This window comes from Eretmochelys imbricata, chromosome 8 (genome assembly GCF_965152235.1).
Source record: "Eretmochelys imbricata isolate rEreImb1 chromosome 8, rEreImb1.hap1, whole genome shotgun sequence".
Taxonomy (NCBI): Eukaryota; Metazoa; Chordata; order Testudines; family Cheloniidae; genus Eretmochelys; species Eretmochelys imbricata.
This window is the reverse complement of record NC_135579.1, coordinates 16,479,534-16,498,717: the sequence shown is the minus strand read 5'-3', so window position 1 is coordinate 16,498,717 and position 19,184 is coordinate 16,479,534. Positions and strand designations below refer to the sequence as shown.

Sequence of the window (19,184 nt, the reverse complement as noted above, 5' to 3'; positions counted from 1 at the left end):
TAGTGATCAATGGCTCCTTGTCTACTTGGCAGCCGGTATCAAGTGGAGTGCCCCAAGAGTCGGTCCTCCGGACGGTTTTGTTCAATATCTTCATTAATGATCTGGAGGATGTTGTGGATTGCACCCTCAGCAAGTTTGCAGATGACACTAAACTGGGAGGAGAGGTAGATACGCTGGAGGGTAGGGATAGGATACAGAGGGCCCTAGACAAATTAGAGGATTGGGCCAAAAGACATCTGATGAGGTTCAACAAGGATAAGTGCAGAGTCCTGCACTTAGGATGGAAGAACCCCATGCACCACTACAGACTAGGGACCGAATGGCTAGGCAGCAGTTCAGCAGAAAAGGACCTAGGGGTTACAGTGGACGAGAAGCTGGATATGAGTCAACAGTGTGCTCTTGTTGCCAAGAAGGCCAATGCATTTTGGGATGTATAAGTAGGGGCACTGCCAGCAGATCGAGGGACGTGATCATTCCCCTCTATTCAAGATTGGTGAGGCCTCATCTGCAGTACTGTGTCCAGTTTTGGGCCCCACACTACAAGAAAGATGTGGAAAAATTGGAAAGAGTCCAGCAGAGGGCAACAAAAATGATTAGTGGACTGGAACACATGACTTATGAGGAGAGGCTGAGGGAACTGGGATTGTTTAGTCTGCAGAAGAGAAGAATGAGGGGGGATTTGATAGCTGCTTTCAACTACCTGAAAGGGGGTTCCAAAGAGGATGGATCTCGGCTGTTCTCAGTGGTAGCAGATGACAGAACGAGGAGTAATGGTCTCAAGTTGGAGTGGGGGAGGTTTAGGTTGCATATTAGGAAAAACTTTTTCTCTAGGAGGGTGGTGAAGCACTGGAATGCGTTACCTAGGGAGGTGATGGAATCTCCTTCCTTAGAAGTTTTTAAAGTCAGGCTTGACAAAGCCCTGGCTGGGATGATTTAGTTGGGGACTGGTCCTGCTGTGAGCAGGGGGTTGGACTAGATGACCTGAGGTCCCTTCCAACCCTGATGTTCTATGATTCTATGATAAATCATATCAGGCTACAGAAACCATCTTCTTCAGAAATCAGAAGACGAAACTTTAAAGTGTCATGACTGGATGTGAGCATGGGATTTCTACAGTCAGCCATCCACAGTGAATCTGCAACAGCCATTCTCCAGCACAAAAGCTGAAGTCATGTTATATACAAACACAAGACACGGAAAGGATGCGCAGTGTCTCCGCCATGTAAATGGACTTTTCTGACACACAGGCTGAATTTCTTTTCCATTGTGAAGGCTACTTAACATCCGACTCTGCAAAAGTGGACACCCATTAAAAGGAGTGAGATTTGAGTAAACACTGCACCTTATATTGAATTAGTGCTTCATCTTGCAATGGTGCCCTACTGCAAAAACAGTAGGGAGGAGGGAGTTGAGGCAACTAACAGCTTCCATTTAGGGAGTGTGTGACTAAGGGATAAGAGAAACTAACTGCTAAGATTGCACAAGATGCTCCTGAGGGAATTCTGCGCCACTGCACAAGGCAGAAGTTTGCAGAAATTAACGTTGTGCACACAATTTCCTTTCCCCCACAGAAATGGGCTGCAGTGCTGCTAGCCGCCACTGGACTCGGCAGAACCCAGCCTGCACATAGAAGACACCGCGGGGGAGGGAGCTAGAACAGTGGTTCTCAAACTTTAGTGCTGATGACCCCTTTCACATAGCAAGCCTGTGAGTGCGACCCCCCTTATACATTAAAAACACGTTTTAATATATTTATCATCATTATAAATGCTGGAGGCAAAGTGGGGTTTGAGTTTCCTTTGAGGGTATCTCGCCCCCTAGCTGGGCTCGGAGGCAGGGGGCAGAGAAACAGGAACTGGGTTGTCATAGGGGTTCTTTAACTCTACTCCTGCGGGAATTTGTGTGTGTGTGTCTGTCTGGTTACAGACATACTTGCTGACAGGTATTTTGAAATAAATTACCAAAATAATTGAAACTGGCATGACTATGTAGTGTTCTTTTGACAAATAAAATTTGCAGAATTTTACAATATTGTGCAGAGAATTTTTAATATTTTGGTGCAGAATGCCCCCAGAGTAACAAGGATTTTCCAACAAGGCCAAGTAGGTCTGTGTGTAATGCACATATTGCTGCTGGTACAGCCACGTGTGCGCAGACATATATTCTTGCGTCCTTGGCTGGGCTTCAGTAAGTAAATCAAAGTCTATGTGCTCTAAGGCTGTGCACCGTCCACTGGTGCGAGAAAAGAAGACTTCCCCACTCACCGATCCACTGCTTCCACATCGAAGCAAAACCTCTTCTCTATCGAGTCAGTTTTCCGGCGTATGCAGGATTTGAGTGTGACTGCTTCATCTTCTCCCTACAAGGATACAGGACTTCTAGATTAGGTTCAGAACAGAACTGTGTATATTACACACACTCAGCCTACTAGAATTATGATTAATATGTATTAACCCCAGAGGGGATGGCTTGTGGCATAAGGTTTGAAATATCCACACTCCCTGGAAATACAGCATTTGAATCTTTGCCAAGTGATCAGTCCATGACTTATAGATACCTCTGACTAAATCTGGGGGGGGGGTCGCAAGGGGAGAGAAGCGGCACCCGCTGCCAGGGGCTGCTGAGCAGCAGCTGCTCCAAACTACCCCAGGACCACTGCTGGGGGAGGGGGGTGGGGCCAGCAGCACCATCTGCTGTGGGCCACCCCAGGACCTTTGCTCAGGGGGTCCCCGGGGCCAGCCACACCGGCCGCTGCTCGAGGGTCCCCGGGGCCAGCCACACCGGCCGCTGCAGAAGTCACGGAGGTTGCGGAAAGTCACAGAATCTGTGTCTTCTGCGACCTCCGTGACAGACACAGAGCCCTAGAGATAATACATTAAAACTATATATCAACTCACTGAACAAAATGCATGCGAATTGAGCACACATTTACCAGCACAGAAGAGGAAATGCAGTGGGGACATGATAAAGATCCTTTTTACCGTAACACTGCCCAAGACATGTATGAGTAATTACGATAACAAACATAGCACAGGTTTTTCTTTAATGCAAGGTGAATGTAGACAGTTGTTGAGTGATTCCGTCTGATGTGTGCTCTTGATGTCTCAGGTGAATTTTTAAAAAACACCGATGGTTCGATTTAAAAAAAAAAAAAAAAATGAAAAAAGTTTTGAGTTTACAAACTTCCTGTGCTTTTCATGCCTTTTTCACGCTTCACTGACCAGTCGTGCTGGACAATCACAACACTGATATTAACCATTCCAGAAAATGTATTAGGGACATAGAATAACATTGACACCAATAGCCTGTTCTAACGAACTCTCCACATCAGGGGTGGGCAAACTTTTTGGGCCGAGGGCCACATCTGGGTGGGGAAATTGTATGCAGGACAGGGCAGGGTGTGCGAGGGAGTACGGTGTGCAAGAACGGGCTCAGGGCAAGGGATTGGGGCAGAGGAGGGATGCAGGGTGTAGCAGGGGGCTCAGGGCAGGGGGTTGGGGTGCAGGAGAGGTGTGGGGTGCAGGCAGGGAGTTGGGGGACTGGGTGCAGGAGGAGTTCGGGTTCTGGCCTGGCACTGCTTACCTAAAGCGGCTTTGGGGTGGCAGCAGGATGCACTGGGGCCAGGGAACCTGCCCTGGCCCCACACCACGCCCGGCCAGGAAGCAGCTGGAACCGCGGACCGGGGGAGGGGGCCACAGGGCTCCACGCACTGCCCTTGCCACGCCTTCAGGTACCTCCCCCAAAGCTCCCATTGGCCGCAGTTCCCTGTTCCCGGCCAATGGGAGCTGCAGGGGGCGGTGCCTGGAGGCAAGTGCAATGCACAGAGCCCTCTGCCCCTCCCCCCGCCCCGAGGCCCCAGGAATGTGGTGCCGGCCACTTGTGAGAGTGGCACGGGGCCTGTGGCACCACGGGGGGCAATCCTGCGGGCCGGATCCAAAGCCCTGAAGGGCCAGATCCGGCCGACAGGCCATAGTTTGCCTACCCCTGCTCCACACTGACTGCAAAAATTCTGCCAAGAGGATCAACAGAGTTAGCTTGTGCCCCACTCCTGAACTCATTTCCCTGAAGTTAGCTGCATTTGCCCACTGCTGCCAGGGAAGTGGTATTCAAAGAATGCCATTTGGAGAGAAAGCAATTTTAAACTGATTAGTATTTGGCTCCAGCCATAGCCTGAGGTGGCTTCCCGAGAGGATGAAAACAGGCTGACGACAAACAGAGCCTCCACAGTCTACAACAGAGATCCCTCTAAAAAAAGAAAAGGAGGACTTGTGGCACTTTAGAGACTAACAAATTTATCTGAGCATAAGCTTTTGTGAGCTACAGCTCACTTCATCGGAGATCCCTCTGCTGATCAAGAGAGGTCACATATCTCCCTTCTGCTGCTGCTGTCTGCTTCAGAAAGATTCCTGGCATGGGATGACTTGAAAGGCCTCTAAAAACTACAGTATTTGTTATAGCAGAGTCACTGTGGGCTAGTCTACACTAGACAATCATACTGGTATAACTGTGTCAGTTAGGGGTGTGGTTTTTCACAGATATAGTTAGCAGGGTACAAGCTCTAGTGCAATGCAGTTATACTGATATAAAAGTACCTTATATTGGTACAGTTAAAGCAGGGGAAAAAGGTCATCTGCTGTGAACAAGCACTAAGTGAAGTGAGCATCCCCAAGCAAGGAGTCATGCTAAAGACCAGAAAGCAATGGAAGGGAGTCCATTCTACCTGGGATGGAGTGTATAGAAAGAGCCATGGGTGCTAGACAGCCCATATATTAATCTCAGGGGACATTTCTGCCATTACTGAAATGTAGGGGAGCTGAAGTATCGTGGTCAGGTCACCCTTAAAAAGGGGACTGATCTCTGTAGGTGCTTTGCTTGGTTAAAGAAATATAAATTCATACAGTGAAGAATGTATCTGGCACTGGCCACTGTCAGGAGACAGGATACTGAGCTAGATGGACCATTGGTCTGACCAAGTATGGCCAATGTTACATTCTTGTGTTCTTACACTACACCAAAGTTAGGCCACTTTATTTCTGAGAGTGTCCACACGGGGCTGTGCAGTTTAACTAATCCACTTTCAATTCTCTCCTTTAATTAACTCGGATTAACTTTCCTGAGCGTCCCCAAGTAGACAAGCCTTTAGGGTCTGCACATGTGGATTTATTCTTGAATAGCTCCATAAGTAGACAAGCTCTTACTCAGTTGCTGAATTAACATTGGCAGAGTAAACAATGTATTTCCCCAGCATTATGGTTTACATAGCTTGTTAGTACCCACAGAGATGTGATCTACATCTCTTTCAATCAGCACCCTGAGGCTCTCTTTGCAATATCTGCATATTACTATTTTGAGCCACCCTTTCAGTGACTAATTAGCTAGTGATGTGGGTGTGTGCCAGAGAGAGTGGATGTTAACAACTCCTTAGAGTACTCACTGGAGGGGAAAGCTTCTGATTGAAAGGCAGCAATGGCCTTTCCAACAAAGAGTTCTCTCCCAGGGAAAAGTTGGGGTGTCAGCCTCAAAAAATAAGAAAACTTAGGTGCCAACCCTTTACTGTGTCATTCTGCTATAAAAGAGTTTCTAGCAGAGGTTAGTGGGGAGAGAAGAGACTTAGAAGACTGGATAGAACCCACCAATGAAATCCATCAGTTTTGACAGTTTCAAGGGCTTGTCACTGACAGACACAAGGCATTCCCTACCCAACCTTTCTTGGGCCAAGAGCAAGACTCACACCATCTCTTCCCCAGAAAATGATGATTAGGGTGACTTGGCGTATTTCCACTCACCCCTTTTCCTCCAGACTTCTGGTCAAATGGTACCATAGTGATTCGTTTCGATTCCCTCTGATACGTGCAGTAATGCTTCACCCAGGAGGTCCCAAAGTGACCTACAATGGAATTTAAGTTTTGAGATTTCTAACAATTAACTAAGGTCTACAAAGCAGTTGTTACCAAAGACACAATTAAACATTCTAAGACCAACTATACAGACTTTTGCATCTATAGTTCTCAAACGCACCTTACAAAAGCGAGTAAAAGCACGATAATCCCCACTGCATGGAGGGGAAAGCAGAGATCCAGAGTTAAATCAATCACTGGCAGAGTTGGGAATAGAATCCAAGTCTCCAGACTCCGAGCCCAGTGACCCATCCATTGGGCCAAGCTGCTTCCTATGGACAGACCTGGTAATTTGCTAAATTAGCTTTAGTTTCATATTCCATGATATAATCAGAGAATTAGCTACAAGAAAACTACAGAACAGACCTGTTAGTATTTATCTTGCCCACCTTTAGTCATTCATGTATATTCTCCAAGCTTGGCTCCATCCAATTTTGCAATGTACCACGGAATGAGGCTTCAGCAGTTTCACTTGAGCAAATTACTCCTCAGTCTACTATATTGGCTCTACCCACTATCATCGGCCTCCATGTCATTTCAGATTATGCCTAGAATGTAGCATTTACTCACTCTCCTCGCAAGGCAGAAGTGGGCATTTAGTGAGGTTCTCCTTTTATCCCACTGTACAGACTCCAGACCGTTTTTGCAGACAAGTTTCTCACTTTTAAGGAAGATACCCTACTAACTGCTTTCCCACTTTTGCCTGAGATCACCAATTATGGCGTTCTATCTACATATTTATCTGCCCGCATCATCATAGCATCGGAGCACTTCACAATCCGTAATGTATTTACCCTCGCACACCTCCGTGAGGTAGGGCACTGTTGTTATCCCCATTTTACAGAGAGGAACTGAGACACAGAGAGGACAAGTGACTTGCCCAAGGCCACACAGAGGGTGGAGCAGAGAATTGAACCAGTCTCCTTAATCCCAGGTTAGAGATGAACGACTGGGCCACCCTTCTTCTTCATAGAAATTAAAGATAGAATTGACTTAGTAGATCATTTAGGAGTCTTTTCTGATCCTTGGATCAGGCTCCTAGTAGCTGGATTCTAGTTCCTCCCCCTACCACGGCAGGGTTGTTCAATGCAGTATCTTCTCCAGTGCCAAGACCTTTACTTCTATCCACCCAGGGTGATGAGACAATTTGCTAAGATGGGCTTCAAATTCCATGCCAGACTCAGGGAATTTCCAAGTTACACAGCCAGAGCAAAGTGCTGTAGGGATAGCCCCCGCCTATTCTGGTTAGTACTAGAAACAATTCATTTTTCAGGGACAGCAAAGAGAGTACGCCAAGGAGCTAACAGGCTCAGCAGGAACAGACTACCTCATTGGGTGCAAAAAACCCACAGGCTGGTAAAAGGAGAACTGTGAGGCATGAACCATGGAACCAGCTCATATGCTGGTTGTCCTGTGGGATTCACCTGCAGAGTCATCATGGGGGAAAGCTGAAGGAGCTGGAGATAATTTCCCAGAACTGCAGAACATGGGCCCACCCTGCCAACAGGGGGATGCTCCTGCAGAAAGCTGCACAAGTGGCTACCCTAGCCCTGTAATTCAAATCCAACTCAAGAATTGACAGGATTTATTTCTTCCCCCAATCCCGCCACCTCTTGCCATTTCACATGGACCATGATGTTTTGCAGAGCCAGTGCTCCCACTCTGCACTTCAGTCTCCTCTGAGTGGCAGCAGAGAGCAGCTCAGTAACTTCAAAGCAACCGCACTTACGTTTCTCCTGGACATAGAGATAGCCTTCCATTGTGAAAGGGCTGATGTTCTTGTGCTCGTCGGGATTCTCCTTCATCTTCCTCATCAAGGACTCGACCTCCGACCGGGTCCCTTCAAAACGACTTCTTGTCTATGATTTTCGAAAAATATATTTTCCATTATCCACGTTTCCTCAGAGCTTTCAATAGACACAGCGCTACCTGTGTGCTATTGTTAAAGGAATTTACATAGAGACAACCAGGGAACAGTGGCTAACTTTATCTGGTGCATTTTCCATGCCACCCTGGTTCAGAAGTCCATCCCTATTCAGCAAAATACCGAAGCTCATATTTACACCCCACTGATTTCACCAGGACTTACGTCCTATTTAAAACACTTTGATGAATATGAGTGGATTTAAGCACATGCTTGGCTTACTTGGAGTCTCTGTTCCCTCATCTCATAATTTTTAATGCTGATAGTTATGGTTGTGGCTGGCAGCACTGACAACTAATCAGGTTATCTAACACTTCCCATTATAACACCCTGTTTTCAGTTACTTGATCAAACTTTTACTGTTTGGGCTGAAATTTTCTATGCCAGGTATCTGCCTCAGGCTAAATGTTATTGGAAAATTTCAGCCAAAATGATTTGGTAATTTCTGAGAACAAGGCAAGGGGAAAAGTACATTTTACCCATGCTAAATTCTGACAACTTTGAAAAGTTATAGTGCCCTTTTGCTTTGGAGTAAGGACTGGTAATTTGGCAGGGGGTGGCTTTTGTGTCAGCAATGTGCCTTTTGCCGTTCCTGTGGAGAATCACTCAGATCTGCCCAAGTTATAATCCCTATAAAAAAAAAAACAACCAACAGTTTGCACATCAATAGAAACTTGCTAAAGCTTCAGCTTAATTCCCAAAAGATCCCATCCTCTGTTTGCAAGCTCTAGACGGGCTGAGCAGGTTTTTTCCTGCAATTGCAGCGGTGGCCTCTGTGGACTGTGCCAGGCCCAGGTCTGGGCACTGGAACGGAGAGCAGGCAGCCTGTCTCTGCTCTGCTCAGCCCAGGCAACATGGAGGATGGAGCCGCCTGAACTGAATGCAGAAGGAACAAGAGTAAGACATAGGGTTGTGGGGTGAGTAGACTGGATAAGAAGCCAGGGACAGGAGGGAAACTGGGAACCAGAGGAGCAGGGGAGACAGACATGACAAGGATCTAGGGCACAGGAAATCTGAGTTCTGACATTTCCCAACTTTGCAATCTTCATAAGGTTTTTACCATTGTGTACGTGCATGCCTGTAATATATACACATGCTGTAGTATTGTACAGAGTCGGCCCAAAATACAACAGTGTTACTATGACATTTTGGGCAGACAGAGAGGCAGGAGTTTAAACCGTTCTTGGGGGGGGGGGGGGTCTTTTTAGTGAAGGGCTCTGTTGTCTCCTCTACTCCCAGTGCCCAACCCCGACTAGGAGGTTGGAAATCAAATCTGATCTCTTGCACAACACCACGGAGCACTGTGGCTGTGCACGCGGGATCACCCAGCGCACCTCATTTTGACAGGCGCGCGAATGAATTCTATTCAGTTTTGTAAACTAGCATTCAGGGGCCAAGGCTGGTACGTGGCAGAACACCAGGGGCCCCAGTTACTGCAGTCTTTGCTGAAAGTGGACGCACCACACAATGATAGGTAAGACACAACAACAAACTGCTGTCCTTCATCAAATGGTTTCACAGGGCCGCATTTTTGACTTTTTTGAGGGGGGGGGGGAGGGGGAAACAAGCACTGAGGTGTGTGGTGTTTTTTGGGAGTTTTCTGATGACTGTTTCAGAGAGAATTAAGCAAATTTGCATCCTTTGGAGAAAAACAGTAATCCTAATTAAAAAAAGGCAAACAAGCAATGCACATTTGATCTCCCAAACGCAGGCACAAGTCCACCTGTTGGATACTAACCACATGTCTGGTTCTCAGGGGAGGAGGAAGTGCAAGTTCTCTCATCTATAGAAATCCCAATGTCTGCCACTGACCCAAAAAAAAAAAAAAAAAAGGGTGGGGGGGTCACAATTCTTAAGACAAGTCTTTGAAATACACGCTAAAAGTGTGATGCATTTAAAGACGGCTGTCTGCTTGCCAAGTCCTCCTGAGGATGCCTGGCTCTCTGCACTTGCCACACCCAGCAGAATAAATTGCTATTTGGGGTTGTGCATTTAGTGTAGTGTCATCTACACACACGAAAAGAAAGCATTTGTTTTCATTTATGCCATAAAGCCTTCTGTTGAGTAGCACGCGGGAAAGCTAATTATATATAGGGAAAATGCTAATTCTCTGTGCAAAACAGTCACACACATTCCCACACAGACTTTCCCCTTTACATACACTTACATTCTGTATGCTGATTGTCAGCTCTGTCTTGAAGTCGCTGAAGTCCTTTGCGAGTTCGTAACCATGATGGTAGAATGTGAAGAGCCCTTGCAGGAATGCCAGCAGCTGCAAAGGACCATATTCATCAATAGAGATCACCACCTTTTTCAAACTGACCGATGCTGAAGATGTCATTGAATGGAACAATGTTTTAGAGGGGCAGATTTTTGAAGGCATAAATTGGAACTAGTAAATTAGTTAACAGTCAGTGAAAGTTGGGCACTTATCTCCTATTGGTGCCTTTGGAAAAAAAAAAAATCTCCCACTACACTTTGATAGGTGCACGTACAGAATTGAATCATTTAAGAGTTCTTGTACGGTGGGGCAAAATAAGCAATGCAGATGAGGGAAGAAGAAAGTGAAGATCCAGATGAGACTGAGGGAAGTTCTAGGGGTGTAAACTCTATTTTCTCTCTTCAAGAGTGGATAGGGACAGGCGATCCTGGCTGGAAGGGGCACAAAGGCCAAGTCCCTGTTGAAGAAACATTCAAGATGACAGCAAAACGCAGCCTAGGGCCCCCTAACACCAGTCAAGGTCCAAACTATAGCGACTGCATTCTATGACCCCCTGAAAGCCAGTGCACACATTCCTCCATTCTCCAGCTCTCCCTCTGTCACACCATTATAACAAACAAAGGGAAGATACTATGAAACTGATTCCTGGAAATCAGAGAGAGAAATTCCTCCCTATTCCCCAGGATCTGTTACACAGGCTACATTCATTGAACACAACAATGTTAATTAATATTGCCCCTGGACAATCAATACCTTCCGTAGTATTAACTTGTGTGTCCTACTTCCATAAGGAATTGGGCTTCATTTCCCACCTCTGCCTCAAAGCAGCTCATTTTCCCTTTCAGGAAATGGATTACCACGAGGACTGGTTGAACCAATTTGGCTTACAAACCAACCCCAACCTTCATAGCAACCTCTAAACCAAAGAGGGAGTTCGGAAAAACATGCGATGATTTATTGTTCTTTCCTGTGAACCTCTGCACCTCTGGGCTGAATCCCAGACTGGGGGTGTTAGTGATTCAGTATTATGAAAAAAAACTTCTTTCCTTTTCTATCTAGGTACATATATGGCCCTCGTCACTGCAGCATCCAAGTGCCTCACAACCATTAGTGGATTTTATCTCAACATCCAGAAGAGGGTAATAAGTATTGCCCCATTTTACTGATGGAAAACTGAGGCACAAAAAAGTGCCAAAAGTCTTTGCTAAACTGGGAACTGAACCCTAGTCTCACTAGTCCCAGGTCAGCATCCAGTAGGCCATCACTCCTTTCCATGAGCTTTCCTGCCTTCACTGATAGCTGATAATATATCAACCAAAATACTAGCATCTTGGGGTTTCGCCCAGAACCAGTTCCACTGGGATCCCCAAACAATTAATTTTTTGACCACAGAGATGGGTATCTAACTAAACAACCCTTCTTTTTTAGGCTCAATTTACCCTGCTGTTTCAAGTCCAATGTCCACAAATCCAATGCTCACAGAAGACTCCTCTATGCTTCACTAACATGCCATGTTGTACGGGACAAAGCAGGAGTCTGTCTAATCAACTCCTGTAGAATATCAAGCTGAGCTTTTTTGATAACTAGGCCTTCCACTCGTCTAGTAAAAATCCTGCATACAACCCCCTCCACATCCTTGAATAGTTCACCCATCACTTTATTGAGAAGTAGAGTCATGCCTTGTCAGAGTAAACCAGGCAATAAGCAGCTAGTGCTAAGGTCGTACCTTCTTTTGGTTTATTCTTCTCTTAAAAGGACTGAAATAGGGTTTTATCAAATCCCGCAGAGGTGCTTCACCAGGCATAACATCTGAGCACATGTACAGGTAAGACTCTTCTACTTAATTTTTATTCCTGTATCTTTTCTTTAGTCCTATTTTTTCTCTTCTTCTCTCTCTAAGACTCCATTAATCTCAGATGTTACTGTTATTATTGGCTTTTATTTTCCCTTTAACAGATAAACTTTTGAACCAGGTTTTCATTGGCCAGTTGACCACTGTCTAATAATGAGCCTCTTGTCCGTAAGACTTCACCCTGGTGGAAATTCTTGTAGAATCCATCAGAGTTTTGTGCACAGTGAACAAGACGCTAACAACTCCATCTCCACTAGCCTGTGCCCTTTCACGACTGGTACCCAAGCCTTTCTGTGAGCACAATGGGGAAAATGTCTTTGGGAAGGTTGGTCTCTACAAGCAGAGTCCAGGGTCTGGGTTGAAGTCAGCTGGGGGACTTACCCCCTTTTTGTTCCTGCTTAGAACTTATTTCACATACCTATCCTAAATTCTATCCCTTAAGGAAGAGGCCTTGCTGACTAAAACGTGTGGTTGTTTTCTTCTCTGCAGTGTCATTCCATTAGCTTGCAAATCCAGCTGGTCTCCACTGGTTTCTACAGACAACCAGTAGCTCAGATAACCTAATATTCTGTTCCTAAACTTAGCTGACAGCTGGAACCTGTTGACAATTTTCACCTGAAATTTCCAAGAGGGTCATCCCCACCCCTGCATTCTTCTCTTCTCTCTGTCTCTTGATAAGTGCCTTAAGGGTTAAAGTTCCAGCAACCTGAGGTGTCTAGTCACCCACTAGAACACACATGTCATACTTCGGGTACTCCAGCTGCTGTTTGTCAGACGGTTATGGAACAGCGGAGACACCAGGCCTTCCATCCAAACAAAATAGAAACTGTTTCACAAAATCAGTGCTTCAGACAAACCTTCTATACTGTAAAGTAATTTAGTGGCCAACAACGTTGAGCAGGCAAAGAAACTTTGAATATTTACTTACAGGTTCCACGAATTCAAACATCTTCCTCTCCTGGACTTCTTGCACCTTGAAGACATACTCAAGGGAGACTTCATAAAAATGCTGTCGAACCAGGTCCACCTGGCTGTCTGCCTGTGAGCACCATGGGGATTAGAGAGGAAATACAGTATAACTACTGACTGAACATTTAGTTTCAAGATCACAAGACATCTGGGTCTAATGAGAACGTGCCCATACAGAACGTAAATTTAGTACCAGATACCAAAGCAGGGCTAAGCAGATGGCAGGGAGATTACATACAAACCTAATTCGCATGAAGACACACTTTCTTCATCTGAAAATTATGTATTTAATTATTTTTGTGCTCTTATGTCTATGACAGCTGGGTGGACAACAGTAAAAGCAATAAATACATGAAGACTATGAAGTACAAAGTAGCTTTCCCAGCTCCTCTGCCCCAACCAGCAAATCCATGATAAGAAGAGTCCCTCAAGTAATATTCTATAGTCAAATAAATACTCAGATAGCCTAGTATACATCTTGCACTTCACCATGAAGCCCAGTGAGCTCTAGCTTTGATGAACCAGCAGAAGGAAAGCGCATTGTCCTTTGACAGTGGTTTGACTACAAGGCCCAAGAGAGCATGACTGGCGACCATCCTTAGCCACCATGATGGTGCATCCGGACACATACGTATGTACCAGGATGGAACTACATCACTCTTATGTGAAACACCATCCTCTTTTTTAACATGCAGAGGAATTAAGGTGGCCTTCAGAGCTCTGCTCCTAGAAACCTGCTGACTCTCTTTCCTTTGTGACTGTGGATTCAGTTCTTCCCAATGATCAAAACTGGATATGGTCAGCTCCCAAACCAAGGGAACACCCAAATAAAAATAAAATGACTCAGTAACTTTGTAATCGATGTACTCCTTCTCTGTCCTACCTCATTTAAGGATTGCATAGCACTTAAAACCTCACAATCAGAACTTTGCGAAGTAGTTAAAGACTACTGCCCCCATTTTACAGATGGGGACCTGGAGGTCAGAGAGGCTATGGGCTGTTTTTCTAAGCACCACAGTCCCCACTGAAATCAAATGTAGGTGCTAGACACTGGGGGTGAAGGGGGATTCAGATGCTAAATTACTTGCCTGGGGTCCTCAGAAAGCCAGTAGCAGAACTAGGAATCCAGGTCTTGCTTTACAAAGTATAAGGATTATTACACTAAATAAATTCATTACAGCCCCTTTATTTACTCAATTGTTTCCTTTGCCTCTGCTGTGCCGGTGTGCCCTCCACTGCAATTACAAAACAACAGTTTTCAGAGAATTCTAGAAGTGAATGGCAAGAAAGGCCAGTTAGATCATCTAGTCCATCCCCACTCAGTGCAGGGCTGTTTTCTATGGCCTTGTCTACACTAGTATAGCTCAGTCCACACTAGGGGTTGTATCAGTTTAACAACATCAATTAAAAATACCCACAGCCTTAACCAACATAATTATACAGGTATAACTTTCCAGACTAATAGTACCTTGCACAGAGTTTGGCCACAGCCAGACCGCTGGGAAGTCAACACGAGGGTAATTTGAGAAGAGCAATCTACCCCAGGGGGACATACCAGACATTGTGCTCAATACAGAGCCTAACATGCGGCTGCTTTTACTTTTGCAGACCATTGGCGGTAATTACTTCCTTTTTAATAGGAACTTATCCCTATTAATCTGGGACAAAATCATGAAATGGGTTATTTCCATGACCAGCCTGTAATATTTGTCATGTGTGTCCATAATGCAGATACCGAGGTATTTAGCAAAGTGAGCTCTGAACACCAGAAAACGTGATACAGTATATTGGACTTGCCAGCAATTAAATGGCAAATTAGACTTCCTGTGCTGTGTAAACTGTCCAACAGCCAGAGCTGTAGAGCTAAAGAGAATTCCCAGGTTCTCTCCCCCTTCCCTTTACTATAACGATTGTACATGAAGATATTTCACTCTCCCAGATGTATTGGCAGTAAGAGGAAGTTGGTACAAAGTGAAGGGTTTCCCTTTCCCACACATGAATTACTGTCTCTTAGTAGGTCGGGCCCTACAATGCAGCTATATAGTGCCAATAAGGCACAGTACACCCTCTTCTAAAGTTACCACCACGCCACCAACTGCATACTTTTCAACATGCATCTGTCATTCCTCTGGCTGACTTCCCCTCTCTGGAATCCCAGTTCACAAGCTAAGAAAATAAGTTGTACTACTTTTATATGCCATGAAGAACCAAAGCCAACATTTTCAAACATGGAGGCCTAGAGTTAGATGCCCCATTCCAATTTAAGGCACCTAAAGGGCCATGACTTTCAAAGAGGGTTTGCTTACATAACTCGTTCTGTATTTTTTAAATCAACGGGAGCTGTGGGTGCTGCATACCTGTGAAAATCAGGCCTTTTATTTGGGTGCCTAAACATGGAATGAGGTGCCTTACTTTTATGCAAGCAAGTCTGAAAGCATGGGCCTATGCTAAGTATTCTCTTCTTTGCAATAGGCCCCCAAAACCAAAGTTGAACATAAAAAAATCTCCACCAGATGGCACTGGTATTCAGGGCTGCTACCCTGATTTCCTCTACAGCTCTTTATTGCAGTTACATTGGAGCAATACCAACACAGTATCTACTGCCATTATTAGGCTTTTCCTTGGAGAAAGGTACCCTAATGCTCAAGGAACACTCATTTTAAATGGCATAACGCGTTCTATACCGCTTTCCCTCCCCGCTCTAAAACGGAATCCTCCCACTCCAATAAGGCACAGCATTGAACATGCAGTACTTCGAATGCTTAAAGTAAAATGGTGACGAAGGAGTAACTAGATCACAATATTTAGCAGCCTGATACAACAAACCACGACCACGACTGAGGCCCGAGGGCACTGCTGTATTATAAGTAATAAATAACAGATTATCCATGCTCTCCAGCAGGGGCAGATTAATCAGGACTTACAACTGGCTTGTGCAGTCCTGTGAATCAGGAGACAAATGTGGATAATTACGGGGATTTATGGGGGGATGGGTTTGATTGACTTTAGATTTTAGAAAGGCAAGTAATTATTATTTATTATTTGTATTCTCATATTGCCGAGCAGCCCCAGCCATGGAGTAGGACCCTATTGTGCTAGACGCTATACAAACACAGAATAAAAAGACAGTCCCTGTCACAAAAAACTTACAAGCTTTGGCCAAGATCTCTTTCACAGAAGTCATTCTCTAAGGCCAATAAATGGATAATGCCCCGGGCAGATCAAAAAACAGACCTTAGGGCAGCTCAGGGAGCACTGAAGTTCACAGGAGTGACTTTGGGTATGTCTACATTGAGGAGAAAAAAAAAAAAAAAAAAAAAGAGAGAGAGCCCTCCCCTTCCTGCACACGCACACACACACGGTAGCAGAGCGCTTCAGAGACCAGGTCTACAGACTCAGGCTCATGCTACACCACTAAAAATACTGGTGTAGACATTCCGGTTTGGGCTAGAACTCCGGGTCTGAAGCCAGAGCACCAGCTCTAGTCCCAGCCCAAGCCAAAACATCCACTCAGCTGTTTTTACAGCCATAGCACAAGCCCTGCAAGCCCGAGTCCGTAGACCTGGAATCCGAGGCTCTCCACTGTGGTGGAAGGGGGTGGGAGCGTGTCATTTTTTGGTTGGTTTGCAGTGTAGATAGATGTACCCTTACCTAGTGTTTGGCACAGTAAATTGTTGTTAATTAGATAGCTTCCATCTGAATTAGAGGGTTTTATGCAGTTTTGAAACATTACTGAATTAAGCTCACAATTTTTCCTGTTTATTAGGTATTAATGAGCCCATTTTACGGGCTAGGAAATTGAGGCACAAAGCAGGGAAGCAACTTAGCAAAGTTGATACAGGATGTCTGTGGCAGACCCAGGAGTAAGACTCTAGTCTCCTGATATCCTGTGCTTTTAACCACAAACTGTCTCTCCCCGCCTAGTCATTGTCCTTTTGGTGGTATCTTGGATTCATTTTACCACAACAGAGAGAAAAACCCATCATTCTCGGTCAGCATGAACATATCCATTTTACAGCCACACGGTGGGTTCTGCTAGTTGTAGCTAGAGATCATGACTCAGGAGAATGCCAGAAGTTGAAAACAAGAGCTTGCTCTCACCTCTTGAAGTTGGGATTCTTTCTTCTTAGAAGACAAGTTTAAGTGCTTTTCCAAGACACCACAATACTTCTCCGTCTCCTTGTCGTATTTCTTCTTGGCATCCTACCAAAAAAACCCAAAAACCACGAAACAAATGTCACATTAAACCATCAAGAGCAGGCACATGACACTGGCTCCTTAGGGGGCCAACACCAAGACAATGATATTACTGGTGTTACCACAGCAGCTAGGAGTCCAAGTCATGGACCAAGACCCTACTGTGCTCGACACTGTTCAAACACAGACCAAAAATTGTCCCTGCCCCAAACAGCTTACATTCTAAGTGCCAGACAAGAGACGACAGGTGCAAGGAAACAACATGAGACAATGCTGGTCAGCACAAGGGGCAGTGGTCTCAGCACACCAGCAGCCTCGCTGTGGTCAACTGAATGTGAACGAACCATTTCCAACAGGGAATGTAGTTCCAATGTAACACGGTCTCATCAAAGGAATTTTAACCAACATGTGTCTATGAAAACTAAGGGGGGAAATAATGGAGTGCTTCTAAAGAACCAAGAACAGTGGAGTTCACCATGCTACAATACTGAAAGAAAAGAACTGCCTAGGTGACTTATTTTCCCCCTCAACAGCAAATATGCCAAAGTCAGTGCAGAAAGTCACAAACTGCACATTCCTTTTCTGTCCCCAGGAAGAAAAGTACAAAGTCAGTCAATAGCAGGAGCCAAATTCATCTCTGACGTAAGTAGGCGAAAAGGGATTTTTCTCTTTTACAAGATCTGAACTGGGCCCAGTGGTTTCAGTGGGATCTGCAATTTTGAAAAAGTCTGCTGAACTCAAACCTTAGAGGTGACACAAATGTACCTGGAAATTCAGCATGTTATTTCACACAAACAATGCATTCACTATGTGGCTCAGTAATAGAGAATGCACTGTAATCAAAGCTCTCTCCTACGAGCACTGTAAAATAACCAGAGCTACCACTGCAGGTGCCTCCTCATGGATGTTACTGACATTTATCAGCCACAGCCATTTTGTTGCAATACCCACCAGCGGACACCACCATCTCACACACATGGAGAAGGAAAAAAGCCCCATACTAATCTGAAACAGATTAAGAAAAAATTGGCATGAAATTCTAGAGCCCCTTCTAAATATTCTGGTAATGTAATGTTTTTAAATCTGTGCAGTGCCATGGGGCTACTCCAGTCGCTGCTCTAAAAAGAGACCAATTGCTAATAACGTCCCATCAGGAACCAAGTCCAGCAGCTCCCATAGCTCCTATCAGCACCAGAATTCACACCTACCATACAGGAGGCAGCAGAATCTCCTCCCTCAGCACCGTAAGTGTTTCCCAAGGTCCTGGCCACTTCCCCAGGTGCTGAGAGGATCCCAGAGGAATCTTCTGAAGTTAAGGAGCGTTTACAATTCTGGTTAAATGCCAACAGAGACACTTTGGCTGAATATACTAGCTCTTTCTCTTTCCCTCTTTGGAATAAATACTCCACTTGCTACCCCCAACATAAAACAGCAATGCACACAAACTGCCAGCCCATCATAATACAATGAGCCATATCCTTCAAAGGTCTATGGAGATTAACAAGGTCTGGATCTGCACAGGTAGTTTGCCTTCTTTGCACCCACAGCTGACACCCTGCTAAGGCACTGCTCTGAGGGACAGCACAACCATCTCCGTAATATCGGATACCTGCAACAGTCCATTTCTGAAGGATCTTTTTCAGCTACAGACTTCTCCCTAAAGCAGCATAGGAATTGCCATACTAGACCAAGCCACTGTGCCTTTCACAACAGGATTCTAATCTAGCAGAGGCCCCTCCATGCTGCCCCTACATGCTACTGAATACAGGTATTGAAACTCATACACATTAACTTATGTTTCCTGCAGGCAGAAACAGGTTGTTATAGTAACAGGAGAGCAGCAGACAGAAGACAAAGCTGCAATTTTAATTTCAGTGAAAAGACAGGAAAGAGGCAAAAACCATGGCTTGTGCTTCAATAGCAGCCATGACAGATACTGGTTCTGTAGTCATCTATTTGAGATTTGCCCTGTTTAGCAAAGCTCTTCTAAATTAAAACTGAATACGTTCCGGTTACACAGTAGGGATGGGGGAATTGACCTGGACAAAACTGAACCCATTCCAGTTATACATATGGGATGTGGGGAATTGATCTGGAGAAAAAAAAATCAGTTGAGAACTTCAT

At 45.1% G+C, this 19,184-nt stretch overlaps 1 protein-coding gene across 3 annotated transcripts in view; it reads right to left on the bottom strand.

Moving 5' to 3' along the window:
- ARHGAP26 (Rho GTPase activating protein 26) overlaps nt 1-19,184 on the bottom strand; it is a 317,439-nt gene that overhangs the window by 207,344 nt on the left and 90,911 nt on the right. For all 3 annotated transcript variants that reach the window (XR_013346871.1, XM_077824357.1, XM_077824358.1), the window contains 6 exons: nt 16,965-17,066; nt 12,823-12,933; nt 9,989-10,093; nt 7,627-7,756; nt 5,787-5,887; nt 2,265-2,359 (listed from right to left, as the gene is read on the bottom strand). Coding sequence is in view for 2 of the 3 variants with exons in the window: in XM_077824357.1 (XP_077680483.1) it covers nt 2,265-2,359; nt 5,787-5,887; nt 7,627-7,756; nt 9,989-10,093; nt 12,823-12,933; nt 16,965-17,066 (644 nt within the window). In the remaining variant the exon portion in view is untranslated. The remainder of the gene's footprint in view (nt 1-2,264; nt 2,360-5,786; nt 5,888-7,626; nt 7,757-9,988; nt 10,094-12,822; nt 12,934-16,964; nt 17,067-19,184) is intronic.